Source organism: Ranitomeya variabilis, chromosome 7, assembly GCF_051348905.1.
Source record: "Ranitomeya variabilis isolate aRanVar5 chromosome 7, aRanVar5.hap1, whole genome shotgun sequence".
NCBI lineage: Eukaryota > Metazoa > Chordata > Amphibia > Anura > Dendrobatidae > Ranitomeya > Ranitomeya variabilis.
The window spans coordinates 148185339-148202011 of record NC_135238.1 but is presented as its reverse complement, the minus strand read 5'-3'; the positions used below and the strand labels follow the sequence as shown (position 1 = coordinate 148202011).

General features: G+C 51.4%; 2 protein-coding genes across 5 annotated transcripts in view; one reads left to right on the top strand and one right to left on the bottom strand.

Moving 5' to 3' along the window:
* Positions 1 to 8029, bottom strand: part of LOC143784141 (alpha-aspartyl dipeptidase-like) — a 76992-nt gene extending 68963 nt beyond the window's left edge. The window contains exon 1 of one of the 3 annotated variants that reach the window (XM_077272009.1): positions 7881 to 8029. In XM_077272009.1, coding sequence (XP_077128124.1) covers positions 7881 to 8029 — 149 coding nt within the window. Of the gene's footprint in view, positions 1 to 7150; positions 7170 to 7880 lie in introns of those variants that run through there. The other 2 variants (XM_077272010.1, XM_077272011.1) reach the window with 2 other exon arrangements.
* The window catches only part of CYP20A1 (cytochrome P450 family 20 subfamily A member 1), a 72581-nt gene continuing 63843 nt past the window's right edge, over positions 7936 to 16673 (top strand). The window contains exon 1 of one of the 2 annotated variants that reach the window (XM_077272006.1): positions 7936 to 8075. In XM_077272006.1, coding sequence (XP_077128121.1) covers positions 8004 to 8075 — 72 coding nt within the window. In that variant the 5' untranslated portion in view covers positions 7936 to 8003. The remainder of the gene's footprint in view (positions 8076 to 16673) is intronic. The other variant, XM_077272007.1, reaches the window with a different exon arrangement.

The following is a 16673-nucleotide window of genomic DNA, read 5'->3' as shown; positions in this document are numbered from 1 at the left end:
TTGTAGTCGCAGACACGGTGCATTAATGATTGTAGTCTCAGACACGGTGCATTAATGATTGTAGTCGCAGACACGGTGCACTAATGATTGTAGTCGCAGACACGGGGCAGTAATGATTGTAGTCGCAGACACGGTGCATTAATGATTGTAGTCGCAGACACGGTGCACTAATGATTGTAGTCGCAGACACGGGGCACTATTGATTTTAGTCGCAGACACGGCACACTAATGATTGTAGTCGCAGACACGGCGCACTAATGATTGTAGTCGCAGACACGGCGCACTAATGATTGTAGTCGCAGACACGGCGCACTAATGATTGTAGTCGCAGACACGGCACACTAATGATTGTAGTCGCAGACACGGCGCACTAATGATTGTAGTCGCAGACATGGCGCACTAATGATTGTAGTCGCAGATACGGCGCACTAACGATTTTAGTCGCAGACACGGCACACTAATGATTGTAGTCGCAGACACGGCGCACTAATGATCGTAGTCGCAGACACGGCGCACTAATGATTGTAGTCGCAGACACGGCGCACTAATGATTGTAGTCGCAGACACGGCGCACTAATGATTGTAGTCGCAGATACGGCGCACTAACGATTTTAGTCGCAGACACGGCGCACTAATGATTGTAGTCGCAGACACGGGACACTATTAACTGTAGTCGCAGACACGGCGCACTAAGGCTAGTTTCACACTAGCGTTTATTTGATCTGCGGGGGGCTGCGGACTTCCTCCGTGAAGCCCCAGCCCCCGCTGCACCTCCGCCGCTAGCTCCGCCTACTTCTGCATGCGGCCTATATTTAACATTAGGTACGCAGGTCCTGCCACAGTATGCGGATGGTGCCGCATGCGGCGTTTTGACGCTGCAGATTAAAAAAAAAAATGCTACAGGCTGCGTCCTACGCTGGTAGCTGCAGCGTCAAAACGCCGCATGCGGCAGCCTCCGCATACAGCCGCACGACCTGCGTCCCTAATGTTAAATATAGTTACACAGGCCGCATGCCGGCCGCATGCAGAGGTAGGCGGAGCTAGCGGCAGAGGGCGGGGCTTCACGGAGGAAGTCTGCAGCTGCTCCATACGCAAGTGTGAAACCGACCTAAAGATTGTAGTCGCAGACACGGCGCACTAATGATTGTAGTCGCAGATACGGCGCACTAATAATAATAATCTTTATTTTTATATAGCGCTAACATATTCCGCAGCGCTTTACAGTTTGCACACATTATCATCGCTGTCCTTGGGCTCACAATCTAAATTCCCTATCAGTATGTCTTTGAAAATGTGGGAGGAAACTGGAGTGCCCGGAGGAAACCCACGCAAACACGGAGAGAACATACAAACTCTTTGCAGATGTTGTCCAAGGTGGGATTGGAACCCAGGACTCCAGCGCTGCAAGGCTGCTGTGCTAACCACTGCGCCACCGTGCTGCCCACTAATGATTGTTGTCGTAGACATGGCGCACTAATGATTGTAGTCGTAGACACGGCGCACTAATGATTGTAGTCGTAGACACGGCGCACTAATGATTGTAGTCGCAGACATGGCAATGTGTTGCCGCCGCCCTACAGTGGAAGCCACGTTATTTCAGCAAATGTGTTGTGGATGTCATTTTTAGCTGCCAATATTCCCTGTTCTCCTCCACTTTCTATGGCAGACTCCCTCATGGACCGCATTGCTCTCCGGGGGTCTCACAATGGCAGATGGTGGGGCAGACTGATGGGCAGGCCCGGTCACAGACAGCACCGCTCTCCAGGGGTCTCACAATGGCTGATGGTGGGGCAGACTGATGGGCAGCCACAATAATAAAAGAGCAAAGAATCCGCACCATTGCAACAAGGATTCACTGCGCCTCACACTCACCACATCCACGTGCCATAAACGCCCCAAAAGGATCGGGTGCTCAATCTGAAAAAAGTATGCAGGAAAATTCCAATGAAAGAAGAAAACTGAGAGCACTCACTGTCCTAAAAATAGTCCTTTATTGCAACGGAAGAATCTTCAGCAGGGGAGAATGTGAATTGTGACAGACGACGGCCGTTTCGCGCTGCTGCGCTTCCACGGGTCCTCAAGCCATCGTCTGTCACAATTCACATTCTCCCCTGTTGAAGATTCTTCCGTTGCAATAAAGGACTATTTTTAGGACAGTGAGTGCAGACTGATGGGCAGGCCCGGTCACAGACTGCACCTCTCTCCGGTGGTCTCACAATGGTAGATGGTGGGGCAGACTGATGGGCAGGCCCGGTCACAGACTGCACCGCTCTCCGTGGGTCTCACAATGGCAGATGATGGGGCAGACTGATGGGCAGGTCCGGTCACAGACTGCTCCTCTCTCCGGTGGTCTCACAATGGTAGATGGTGGGGCAGACTGATGGGCAGGCACGGTCACAGACTGCACCACTCTCCGGGGGTCTCACAATGGCAGATGGTGGGGCAGACTGATGGGCAGGTCCGGTCACAGCCTGCACCTCTCTCCGGTGGTCTCACAATGGTAGATGGTGGGGCAGACTGATGGGCAGGCCCGGTCACAGACTGCACTGCTCTCCGGGGGTCTCACAATGGCAGATGGTGGGGCAGACTGATGGGCAGGTCCGGTCACAGACTGCTCCTCTCTCCGGTGGTCTCACAATGGTAGATGGTGGGGCAGACTGATGGGCAGGCACGGTCACAGACTGCACTGCTCTCCGGGGGTCTCACAATGGCAGATGGTGGGGCAGACTGATGGGCAGGTCCGGTCACAGACTGCTCCTCTCTCCGGTGGTCTCACAATGGCAGATGGTGGGGCAGACTGATGGGCAGGTCTGGTCACAGACTGCACCGCTCTCCGGGGTCTCACAATGGCAGATGGTGGGGCAGACTGATGGGCAGGCCGGGTCACAGACTGCATCGTTCTCTGGGGGTCTCACAATGGCAGATGGTGGGGCAGAATGATGGGCAGGCACGGTCAAAGACTGCACCGCTCTCCAGGAGTCTCACAATGACAGATGGTGGGGCAGACTGATGGGCAGGTCCGGTCACAGACTGCTCTGCTCTCTGGGGGTCTCACAATGGCAGATGGTGGGGCAGACTGATGGGCAGGCCCGGTCACAGACTGCATCATTCTCTGGGGATCTCACAACTGGCAGATGGTGGGGCAGAATGATGGGCAGGCACGGTCACAGACTGCACCGCTCTCCAGGGGTCTCACAATGGCAGATGGTGGGGCAGACTGATGGGCAGGCACGGTCACAGACTGCACTGCTCTCCGGGGGTCTCACAATGGCAGATGGTGGGGCAGACTGATGGGCAGGTCCGGTCACAGACTGCTCCTCTCTCCGGTGGTCTCACAATGGCAGATGGTGGGGCAGACTGATGGGCAGGTCTGGTCACAGACTGCACCGCTCTCCGGGGGTCTCACAATGGCAGATGTGGGGCAGACTGATGGGCAGGTCTGGTCACAGACTGTTCCGCTCTCCGGGGTCTCACAATGGCAGATGGTGGGGCAGACTGATGGGCAGGCCGGGTCACAGACTGCATCGTTCTCTGGGGGTCTCACAATGGCAGATGGTGGGGCAGAATGATGGGCAGGCACGGTCAAAGACTGCACCGCTCTCCAGGAGTCTCACAATGACAGATGGTGGGGCAGACTGATGGGCAGGTCCGGTCACAGACTGCTCTGCTCTCTGGGGGTCTCACAATGGCAGATGGTGGGGCAGACTGATGGGCAGGCCCGGTCACAGACTGCATCATTCTCTGGGGGTCTCACAACTGGCAGATGGTGGGGCAGAATGATGGGCAGGCACGGTCACAGACTGCACCGCTCTCCAGGGGTCTCACAATGGCAGATGGTGGGGCAGACTGATGGGCAGGTCCGGTCACAGAATGTTCTGCTCTCTGGGGGTCTCACAATGGCAGATGGTGGGGCAGACTGATGGGCAGGTCCGGTCACAGGCTCCTCACAATACACACTGCAATTATTTCCGGCTTACATGAATGCAAATTACTTGAGCAAAATTCATGTAAAAAGCTCCATTTACAATCACCTGTTTCCTAGAAATTAAAGGTCATTTGTAATTAATTAAATACTTCAGAACTCTTACGCCACATTCACACTATCAGTATTAGGTCAGTATCCAGAAGACTGGAGAAGAGCAAATGTTGTTCCTATCTTCAAAAAGGGGAAGAAGGTGGACCCAGGGAACTATAGGCCGGTGAGTCTGACTTCTATACCAGGAAAGATCTTTGAACAAATAATTAAACAACATGCATGTAAGTACCTGGATAAGAATGAAGTGATTAACCAGAGTCAGCATGGGTTTGTAACTAATAAGTCATATCAGACTAACTTAATTTCCATCTATGACAGAATCACTGACTGGGTGGATCAGGGAAATGCTGAAGATATAGTATATCTTGACTTCAGCAAAGCATTTGACAAAGTATCTCACACCATCCTTATTGAGAAAATGACTAAGTATGGAATAGACAAGGCAACTGTTAGATGGATTCATAACTGGCTTAGTGATCGGTCCCACCAAAAGAGTGGTCGTAAATGGCTGCACATCCAGTTGGAAGAATGTCTCAAGTGGGGTAGCACAGGGTTCTGTCCTGGGCCCTGTATTGTTCAACATCTTTATCAATGATTTAGATGAAGGAATTGAGGGTAAACTGATTACATTTGCTGCTGACACAAAGCTAGGAGGGATAGCTAATACTAGAGAAGAGAGAGAGGATTAAAAAAGACATAAATAAACTGGAGTAGTGGACAGCAACTAACAGAATGGCTTTTAACAGGGAAAAATCCAAAGTACTACATCTGGGCAATAAAAATGAAAAATGTATACACAGAATGGGAGGAATAGGGCTAAGCAACAGCACATGTGAAAAAAACTTGGGTATACTAAGGTCGGGGTCACACTTAGCGTAGGGAAATACGGTCCGCTTTTTACAGGCGTAATATTAAGAAATGTTCCCTGAACGGTGATCCGTATGTCATCCGTAGGCAGGGTCTGGCTGCGTATTTTGCGCATGTGAGGCTATGTGCACACTTTGCGGTTTTTGCTGCGGATCCGCAGCAGTTTTCCATGTGGTGTACAGTACAATGTTAACGTATGGAAAACAAAAACGCTGTGCACATGCAGCGGAAAAAACGCGCGGAAACGCAGCGGTTTTCATTCCGCAGCATGTCAATTCTTTGTGCGGAATCCGCAGCGGTTTGGCACTTGCTCCATGTTAAAAACCCGCAGGTGTCTAAAACCGCAGTGGAAACCGCACAAAAAAACGCGATAAATCCGCAGTACTTTTTGCACTGCGGATTTCATCAAATCTGCTGCGGAAAAATCCGCAGCAGAATCCGCAAAGTGTGCACATAGCCTAAACCTCCGTATGTAATCCGTATGGCATCCCTACAGCGAGATTTTATATATATATACAGTACAGAGCAAAAGTTCATGACTATGAAAATTGTACATTCACACTGAAGGCATCAAAACTATGAATTAACACATGTGGAATTATATACTTAACAAAAAAGTGTGAAACAACTGAAATTATGTCTTATATTCTAGGTTCTTCAAAGTAGCCACCTTTTGCTTTGATGACTGCTTTGCACACTCTTGGCATTCTCTTGATGAGCTTCAAGACTACGATGCTACGTTCCCCTGCATTCCATTCATTTGCCAGTTTTTACAGCCAGGGGCAGCTGCATTAGCAGGCTCCTGGTTGCAAATTTATTTAACCCCTTCAGATGGATTTACAGCGTGGGACATGACTGTACCCCGAAGAGGTATGGGATATTGTTGCTTTTTTATTTTTTTTACAGAACAAGGGTCTTCAGGTGGATTGAGCATACAATAAAGATTTAAAAACCTCATGTGTATTTATTTCATTAAAATAATTTATTCATAATGTGTGTGCATTATTAACCCTTTATTACTATTGGATTAATAATGGATAGGAGTCTTATTGACATCTCTCCATTATTAACCAGGCTTAATATCACCTTACATTAGCAAGGTGACATTAACCCTTTATTACCCCGTATCCCACCGCTACAGGGGAGTGGGAAGAGAGAGGCTAAGTGCCAGAATAGGCACGTCTTTCAGATGTGCCTTTTTCTGGGGTGGCTGGGGGCAGATGTTTTTAGCCGGGGGGGGGGGGGGGGCAACAACCATGGTCCCTCTCTAGGCTATTAATATCTGCCCTCAGTCACTGGCTTTCCCACTCTGGAGGAGAAAATTGCGCAAGAGCCCACACCAGTTTTTTCTGTGATTTAACCCTTTATTATCAGTGAGTGCCTTCTCTTTCTTCTCGCATATGGCAGTGGAATTACATGTTTTTTCAGAAGAGCACCCGTGATCACGTTGTGTGGCTGGTATCAGATTGACTACTGATCGACACCTGGGTCCAAGATGGGGACAACCTCGATTTCACAGACAGTGCCGTTTATTTCTGGTCTTTTGGCATATATATATATATATATATATATATATATATATATATATATATACCTATACTATGTGTAGACATTTATTTTATCTATTCTATTCTAACCTGTCAGTGTGATTTTACCGTACACAGCACTGAATTGCCGGCTTTTCTATAGAACACCGCTGCGTATTTCTCACAAGTCACACTGCTGGTCAGTGTGTAATCCGTATTTTTCTCGCCGCCATAGACTTTCATTGGCGGATTTTTTGCACTATACGCTGACAAACGCAGCATGCTGCGATTTTCTACGCCCGTAAAATACGGCCGAGAAATATAAGGCTGATAGGAGCTGCCCCATAGAGAATCATTGGTCCGTGTGCAATGTGTAGTTTTTGCACCTCTCATACGTCCATAAAACTCTCTAGTGTGACCCCGGCCTAATAGATCATAAACTGAACAACATGATTCAACAGTGTGATGCAGCAGCGCAAAAAGCAAATGCAATTCTGGGATGTATTAACAGAAGCATACAGTCTAGATCACAAGAAGTCATTATTGCCCTCTACTCCTCTTTGGTCAGACCTCATCTGGAATACTGTGTCCAGTTTTGGGCACCACATTTTAAAAAAGGCATCAACAAACTGGGGCAAGTTCAGAGAAGAGTGACCAGAATGGTGACCGGTCTGCAAACCATGTCCTATGAGGAACGGTTAGAGGATTTGGGAATGTTTACCTTGAAAAAAAAAAGACTGAGAGGAGACTTCATAGCTGTCTACAAATCTCTCAAGGGCTGTCACATTGTAGAAGGATCATCTTTATTCTCATTTGCACAAGGAAAGACTAGAAGCAATGAGATGAAACTGAATGGGAGGAGACACAGATTAGATATTAGAAAAAACTTTTTGATAGTGAGGGTAATCAATGAGTGGAACAGGCTGCCATGAGAGGTGGTGAGTTCTCCTTCAATGGAAGTCTTCAAACAGAGGCTGGACAGACACCTGTCTGGGATGATTTAGTGAATCGTGCTTTGAGCCGGGGGTTGGACCAGATGACCCAGGAGGTCCCTTCCAACTCTAACATTCTATGATTTTACCTCAGTATTTGTAGCCAAAACCAGGAGTGGGTGATAAATACAGAAGTGGTGACGTGTTTCTATTATACTTTTCCTCTGATTGTTCCTCTCCTGGTTTTGGTTTACAAATACTGAGGTAAAATACTGATCAAATACTGAACGTGTCCTAAGGAAGAGAGACAGGAATTCCATCTGTAGCACGGAAATAATAGGACTCTGAATAAAGTGCACGTAAGGCGCAGGCTCCACTTGGCGCTACAATAAGTGTGCTGTGGAACTACAAGTCCCAGCGTGCATCGCAGCCACAACCTGCTGTACACTCCGCTATGTATCGCCGGGCACCGCCTCGGACACAGACCCGCTCCCCCAGCACCTTCCTCCCCACAATTACCCACGTGTCACTAGTCCGCGACTTCCACGACGCTTCCGGGACTCCACATCGATTGCTCCTGGCTGCCGGGGGCGGGGCCGCTGACACACAGGCCGGGCTGCAGCTGCCGGCACAGGACGGAGGATGCTGGACTTCGCTATATTCGCCATCACCTTTCTCCTGATCCTGGTGGGAGCGGTGCTGTACCTGTACCCGGTATGTGCGGCCCGGGGCGGCGGTGCCAGAGTGACCGCAAGGCGGAGTGTGATGGGAGGATATCGGTGCTCTCCCTGCACAGCGCCTGCTGAGAAAGCAACGGGGAGTGTAATGGACCTGTCAGCGTCCGCTCCGGAGCCGGGAGCAGCGTGCAGGTGCTTCTCCCTGCTGCCCCCCGGCCGCTGCTGCTCCGCGCCCCCCGGCAGGAGCTCCGCGCAACCCCCCTGCGGCCCCGCGCAACGCCCCCCCTGCGGCCCCGCGCAACCCCCCTGCAGCCCCGCGCAACCCCCCCCCCCCCTGCAGCCCCGCGCAACCCCCCTGCAGCCCCGCGCAACGCCCCCTGCAGCCCCGATTTCATCAGGCCTGATCTGTAATGAGGGGGGATAATAAAGAGCAGCATGTCGGATATGTCCAGTACTTGGGTGGATACTTCATGCCACTTGTCCTTTCTAGATGAATTTGGCTTATCTCAGTACTGTGAATTTACTAAATTAATGTGACACAATGAATAAAGCTTGAACAGTTGACAATGCCAGTGAGCACAAGGCCGGGGTGGCCATGCCATTGGGGTGGCCATGCCATTGGGGTGGCCATGCCATTGGGGTGGCCATGCCATTGGGGTGGCCATGCCATTGGGGTGGCCATGCCATTGGGGTGGCCATGCCATTGGGGCAGCACACGGGGCCCGTAGGTTAGGCGCTGTTAGCCGTTTCCTCCTGTCAGGTACACTGCACATGAGCTAATCCAGGTCCTAGCTCACAATTACTGGTGGATTGTTAGATGCAGTAAGGGGCCACTGTACAGTTCTTCCCAGGGGCCCTCAGCTGTCTGTATCCACCCCTACACCGAGATGCTGAGATATGGGAAGCGCGGCTATATAGTAGATTTATGAATCCACAGACTCCCTGTATCTGGCCTCATTCAGATGGTCGTGATTTTTCTTGTACGTAAGTCCATTGATCATCAGTGCTGTGGATCCAGGATTCTTCAATGTTTGGTCAGTGTCGGTTTTTACTGATGATGATAAAATAAATGACACGGCTTCTCCTGCTATCCATTACAATGTTACTCGCGGACTGTACACTGATGTCAGCCGTGTGCTGCCCGGGATTTTCACTATCCATAGAACATGCATAGGAAATTTTAATTTGGGACTTGGATTTATTTTTTGCCAGACTGTCCTCTATAAAATATGTGAATAGCCCCATAGACTATAATGGGTATGAATTCTAACCCACGAATACCGTAGATTGACCATGTGCGTGACTCACTGATGTCTAAATATGGCCTAACACATACATGCATCTCACAAAATTAGAATATCATCTGCAACAATCAGTGATGGTTTGGGGAGCCATGTCATCTGCTGGTGTAGGTCCACTGTGTTTTATCAAGACCAAAGTCAGCGCAGCCAAATACCAGTTTTGATACAGGAAAGAAATATATCTTGGTACCGTGTTAGCCAGTAGATAGAAAAATATTTAGATATATTTTTTGCCAAATACCAGGAAATTTTAGAGCACTTCATGCTTCCCTCTGCTGACAATCTTTTTGGAGATGTAAATTTCATTCTCCAGCAAGACTCGGCACCTGTCCACACTGCCAAAAGTACCCATACCTGGTTTCCGAACAACAGTATCACTGTGCTTGATTGGCCAGCAAACTCTCCTGACCTTAACCCTATAGATAATCTATAGAGTATTGTCAAGAGGAAGATGAGAGACACCTGACCCAATAATGCAGACGAGCTGAAGGCTGCTATCAAAGCAACCTGGGCTTCCATAACACCTTAGCAGTGCCATACACTGATCACCTCCATGCCGCACCGCATTGATGCAGTAATTGACGCAAAAGGAGTCCTGACCAAGTATTGAGTGCAGTTACTGAACATACATTTCAGTAGGCCAACATTTCGGATGTTAAAATCATTTTTCAAGCTGGTGTTATAGAGTATTCTAATTTACTGAGATAATGACTGTGAAGAAAGCCCCTGTTCCTTCCACGTCACCAATCCGTGACGTCACTACACAGGCACAGCTCTCCGGCGCCCCCTTTGTGTCTCAGGTCAGTAAGGGAACTGCACCTAGAGCAAATGGCCGCCGGAATGACTGCCCTGTTACCCACACTGGGTATTCTAAGATTCGCAATCAGAGTAAAAGGATCAGCCCAAAATTAATTTATGATTTAATTGCCTTAAGGGCGCACTAGGTAATTACAAGAAATATACAATCACAATATATCAAGAGTTACAGTCAGAGTACAATATAACAACAATGATACAAGGCTTAAGGTATAAAGCTGGAGGTCACTTTACCAGGTTAGAGGTCGCTTGTGGAAGCCGGGGGGCGCAGCGTTCCGCAGGTCCAAAACTTTAGTTGCCGGGCAGCCCCCAGAAAGCGTGTGCTTGCCCCCTCTGGCTGGCGTGTGCCCTGTTTCTTAGCTGGTCATCTTCTGAGTGTCACCCACTCTCCACATGGTCCAGCTCTTAACCCTGCCGTGTCCCTCCCCCTGTAGCTGGGTGGGCTTAGCAATCTCCACCCCTCTGCCTCCCTGCAAGATTTATTCCAATATCTAATAAATGGGATAACTGCTCTCAGGATGATCGGATCAGCCCACGGGCAGTACCAGCGCCTGTGGTTTGTTCTGCCGGTCGTACTGGGATCAAACCTGGACCCATTCGGTCCCTGTGGGAGGCTGATCTCTATATCTCGGGTTTCAGACCTCCCACGGATACCGGAGTCGCACTATTAGATGCACCATTTCTTTAGGACGAGGGGAATATTTTTTATGAGCCGGTACCTCGGACGATGCGTCCATAATTCACGATTCCATGTCAGAGACGGTTCGGCTGGACGACCATACTAGATGTGTATCCAGTGGCTACTTGACATGCGTGCTTTAATTAAGCCCCCATGCATTTCCAAGCCCCCTGCTGGTGTGGTTTCCTCCCTGAGCTTTGAAGTACCTTCTGCAATCTACACTGAGCTCAGCCAATTACCATACTAATAGGCACTATGTTCATTAGAAAAGGTGGGGGCCAGGAGCACTCCTCTCTGCAGACCTGTGACCAGGAGACAAAATGGAGTCACGCCAATCTGTGTTAGTATGCCCGTCCAAGATGGCGGCTGTTCCCTCATCACACCTCCCTGCTTTAGAGGGCGCTAGGGGGCATCACATTCCTGTGTTCCCCCGTGCGCCCTTCCGCACTTTCTCCTTGCCGGGACAACCCATCAGCATTACCATGGTCTCTGCCCCCTCCTCTGTCTCTCTCCGAGGCTGTCTCTGCCTCCTCCTCTGTCTCTCTGAGGCAGTCTCTGCCTCCTCCTCTGTCTCTCTCTGAGGCTGTCTCTGCCTCCTCCTCGGTCACTCCATGAGGCTGTCTCTGCCCCCTCCTCTCTGTCTCTGAAGCTGTCCCTGCCTCCTCCTCTGTCCCTCTCTGAGGCTGTCTCTGCCTCTCCCTCTCTCTTTCTGAGGCTGTCCCTGCCTCCTCCTCTGTCTCTCTCTGAGGCTGTCTCTGCCTCCTTCTCTCTTTCCCTGAGGCTGTCCCTGCCTCCTCTGTCCCTCTCTGAGGCTGTCTCTGCCTCTCCCTCTCTCTTTCTGAGGCTGTCCCTGCCTCCTCCTCTGTCTCTCTCTGAGGCTGTCTCTGCCTCCTTCTCTCTTTCCCTGAGGCTGTCCCTGCCTCCTCTGTCCCTCTCTGAGGCTGTCTCTGCCTCCTTCTCTCTTTCCCTGAGGCTGTCCCTGCCTCCTCTGTCCCTCTCTGAGGCTGTCTCTGCCTCTCCCTCTCTCTTTCTGAGGCTGTCCCTGCCTCCTCCTCTGTCTCTCTCTGAGGCTGTCTCTGCCTCCTCCTCTCTGTCTCTGAGGCTGTCCCTGCCTCCTCCTCTGTCCCTCTCTGAGGCTGTCTCTGCCTCCTTCTCTCTTTCCCTGAGGCTGTCCCTGCCTCCTCCTCTGTCCCTCTCTGAGGCTGTCTCTGCCTCTCCCTCTCTCTTTCTGAGGCTGTCCCTGCCTCCTCCTCTGTCTCTCTCTGAGGCTGTCTCTGCCTCCTCCTCTCTGTCTCTGAGGCTGTCCCTGCCTCCTCCTCTGTCCCTCTCTGAGGCTGTCTCTGCCTCTCCCTCTCTCTCTGAGGCTGTCTCTGCCTCTCCCTCTCTCTCTGAGGCTGTCTCTGCCTCTCCCTCTCTCTTTCGGAGGCTGTCCCTGCCTCCTCCTCTGTCTCTGAGCGGATAGGGTACCCCTAACTGTCGGTCCCTGGGCCACGCCTCCGGTGAACCCTGCTGGACCGTTACCTGGAACAGCCATCCCTGGTCCCAGACCACCCGCTCGCGGTCTGACTCCCCAGGAGGCGGTGCCGCCTGCTCCTTGAGAGCTTTCAGGCTAGCATCAGCTTCCAACGCTGCCTGAAATCCCTGACTCGATGTGGCGAGAATGGACGACACTGCCACATCCGCTGTCAGCTCCCCGGGATCTGTCTCCTGGCCGCTGTCTGACTCGGCAGCCACTTGGTCAGAGAGGGGGAAGCCGTCGGACCTCTGCAAGGCTCCTTGGGCTCCGGCGCTCCCACTCCTGGTGACAGCGGCCACGACCGCTGTGCCCATGGGTAGCGCCTGCTTCCCTCCGGCTCCTGACCAAGCCGCCGGGTCAGGCAGACTTCCCTGCCATCCTGACATCCCGGGTGTGGGGAACTCCTGCCCTGGGGGCTTACCTGGTGGCTCCTCTCCCGGGACGCCTCCTCCCCCCATGGCCTGTTCCTCTTCCTGCAGGGGCCCTAGACTCAGCAGGCTGGATTCACTTAGGGGCCCTACACTGCCCATAGCAGCCCCTCCCTCCACCTCTGAGCTCTCCCCTACAGTCTCCTCACCTGTCCTCCCTGTGAGCCCTGTGTGTGTGGTGTCCGTGCATGGATTACCCTCAGGTTTCAATCCCTTCTCCACTGTTGGAGGCACATTCAACACATCAACATTCACAGTAGAGTCATGACATTCTTGGGGAGCCGAACTTGGGGGTTCAGTGGCCACATACTGAGACACTATCCGCCCCAAATCGGTCCCAAGTAATACATTGGCAGGAATATTTGACGTTACTCCCACCTCCCGCACTCCCCTCCCGGCGCCCCAGTCCAAAAACACCTTGGCGACAGGCAGCGCCGGTTCCACGCCTCCAATTCCGGAGACGGAAAGGGTTTTTCCCGGTACCAAGTCTTGAGGGGACACCACCTCAGGACGTACCAGGGTTCGTTCAGCGCCTGTGTCCCGCAGTCCCATGACCGCTGTGCGGCCGATAGTGACGGGTTGGTAATTGTCCAGGGACCTCCCACCACCCCCTCCCACACATAAAACAGTGGACGGTTTCGGGGACAGGGATGGGGCCTTAAGACGCTGGGGACATGCAGACTTGAAGTGTCCCAGCTGGTTGCAGTGATGACAACGTCTGGGTTCTGCGCCTGGCCTGGAGAGGGCAGCAGGGGGGTACACCCCTTGCACTCTGGGGGCTGGGGAAACAGGGGCAGGATTGGGCTTACCCCCTCTCCAGGTGCTGCTGGCAGGCTTCTTCGGCTCAGGCGCCCTGTTATTGGCATACTCATCTGCCAGGGCGGCTGTAGCAGAAGCCCCCTTTGGTTTCCGGTCACGGAGGAACTGCTGGAGGTCCTCTGGGCAGTTCCACAAGAACTGCTCCGTGACGAACAGTTCCTGGACCTCCTGGCGGGTGGTGAGCGCTAGACCCGAGGTCCAGTGCTCTGCAGCTCTCAGCAACGCCCGCATGTGGTCGGTCCAGGTGTCCTTTGGGCCCCGCTGCAGGCTCCGGAACTTCTTGCGGTAGGACTCCGGGGTGAGGTTGTAGTGCTGGATCAGGGCCCGCTTGATGCTGCTGTAGTCCTGCTCCGCCCCGGCAGGTAAGTCCCCCAAAACTTCCAGGGACTTACCCCTCAAACGGGGGGTCAGGTATCTTGCCCACTGATCCGGGGCCAGATGGTGTTGAAGGCAGGTCCTTTCAAAGGCCAGCAAGAAGGAATCCAGGTCTCCATCCTTCTCAAGCAGAGGGAAGTCCTCGGCCCGGACTTTGGAAACCCTGGACTCTGGTGGTGCTGGGGCGTCCAGCGGGAGCCCGTGTTGAGCCATCTCCAGTCGGTGCTGGCGCTCCGCTGCTCTCTCTGCCGCCGCTTGCTCCGCTGCCCGCTCTGCAGCTTTCTCTGCCCGCTCCGCTGCCTCACGGCGTTCTGCACGCTCGGCCTCCGCTGCTTTCTCTGCAGCTGCCATGAGTCTCATATAGGCGTCTTCATTACCCGCCTCGAGACGTGCCACTGCCGCTGCAACAAGGGTCGCTGATGTGGACAGGCTGGGGCGGGTAGGTGGTGGGTAGTCCCTTGCCGGACTAAGCACAGGTGGCTGGCTCCTTGGGGAGTCTGGGCTGAGCTCCCCCTCGCCTTGAACAGTACCATCCACCACCACCTCCTCGACCATAGCACTGGCCTGCGCCCTCACTGCACTCCTGGTGCCCTCTGCCATCTTTGGAACCTCTGGTTACTGACACAGCTGTAACCCTGACCTTGCACACAACTTATTATATTTACACTCTGACCGTCTAGTGCTGGGCTGACCTTAAGACCCCAGCAGCGAAAGTTACCACTGGTAGTCTTTAGTGTCTGGGAGTAGGGGTCCCACGCACACTATTACTCTGATCCCACGTACGCTGCCACCACTGTGAAGAAAGCCCCTGTTCCTTCCACGTCACCAATCCGTGACGTCACTACACAGGCACAGCTCTCCGGCGCCCCCTTTGTCTCTCAGGTCAGTAAGGGAACTGCACCTAGAGCAAATGGCCGCCGGAATGACTGCCCTGTTACCCACACTGGGTATTCTAAGATTCGCAATCAGAGTAAAAGGATCAGCCCAAAATTAATTTATGATTTAATTGCCTTAAGGGCGCACTAGGTAATTACAAGAAATATACAATCACAATATATCAAGAGTTACAGTCAGAGTACAATATAACAACAATGATACAAGGCTTAAGGTATAAAGCTGGAGGTCACTTTACCAGGTTAGAGGTCGCTTGTGGAAGCCGGGGGGCGCAGCGTTCCGCAGGTCCAAAACTTTAGTTGCCGGGCAGCCCCCAGAAAGCGTGTGCTTGCCCCCTCTGGCTGGCGTGTGCCCTGTTTCTTAGCTGGTCATCTTCTGAGTGTCACCCACTCTCCACATGGTCCAGCTCTTAACCCTGCCGTGTCCCTCCCCCTGTAGCTGGGTGGGCTTAGCAATCTCCACCCCTCTGCCTCCCTGCAAGATTTATTCCAATATCTAATAAATGGGATAACTGCTCTCAGGATGATCGGATCAGCCCACGGGCAGTACCAGCGCCTGTGGTTTGTTCTGCCGGTCGTACTGGGATCAAACCTGGACCCATTCGGTCCCTGTGGGAGGCTGATCTCTATATCTCGGGTTTCAGACCTCCCACGGATACCGGAGTCGCACTATTAGATGCACCATTTCTTTAGGACGAGGGGAATATTTTTTATGAGCCGGTACCTCGGACGATGCGTCCATAATTCACGATTCCATGTCAGAGACGGTTCGGCTGGACGACCATACTAGATGTGTATCCAGTGGCTACTTGACATGCGTGCTTTAATTAAGCCCCCATGCATTTCCAAGCCCCCTGCTGGTGTGGTTTCCTCCCTGAGCTTTGAAGTACCTTCTGCAATCTACACTGAGCTCAGCCAATTACCATACTAATAGGCACTATGTTCATTAGAAAAGGTGGGGGCCAGGAGCACTCCTCTCTGCAGACCTGTGACCAGGAGACAAAATGGAGTCACGCCAATCTGTGTTAGTATGCCCGTCCAAGATGGCGGCTGTTCCCTCATCACAATGACTTTTTGGTTTTCATTGGCTGTAAGCCATAATCATCAACATTAACAGAAATAAACACTTGAAATAGATCACTCTGTTTGTAATGACTCTATATAATGAGTTTCACTTTTTGTATTGAAGAACTGAAATAAATTAACTTTTTGATGATATTCTAATTTAGTGAGATTCATCTGTACATGCCAATTACCGGTAGTGAAATGTTTGCTCACTGGAAATTTCGCTGTAGAAGTTCAGAACTCCTTTAAGTAAAACCTTCTATTGTGAACACGGCTCAGGGACACATTTTCAGTATAAACTAGTTAATAGTGTGCAGATTGTCACATAAATCAAAATATCAGACTACATTACTTCATGTGAAAAATATATATTCTTATTGGAATCGGCTGTGGGTTTGTCAGTATAAAATGGACCGTCTCCTAAATATATAATACATTGGGTTCGTTACAGGATGTGCTGTAAATATTTTCATAAGAATTTGGGAAAGTTATGAAATGTCCTATAAATGTCTGTTCTGTTCCTGATCTAAGGATCTCTGCATTTAGTGGAGATGAATCTGTGCTGCACTTTATGCACATGCTCAGTAGTGATCCGTGCTGTGGAGTCAGTGGCTTGGCTTACCGACCTCACAGCCCTGGTTGGAAATATGTTGCTTTATGAGGATATAATGGCAATTTACCGTGTGTGTGTTGTTGCGTGTAAGGCCAGGGATAGATATGTCTATGCAAAATCGATTGATTTT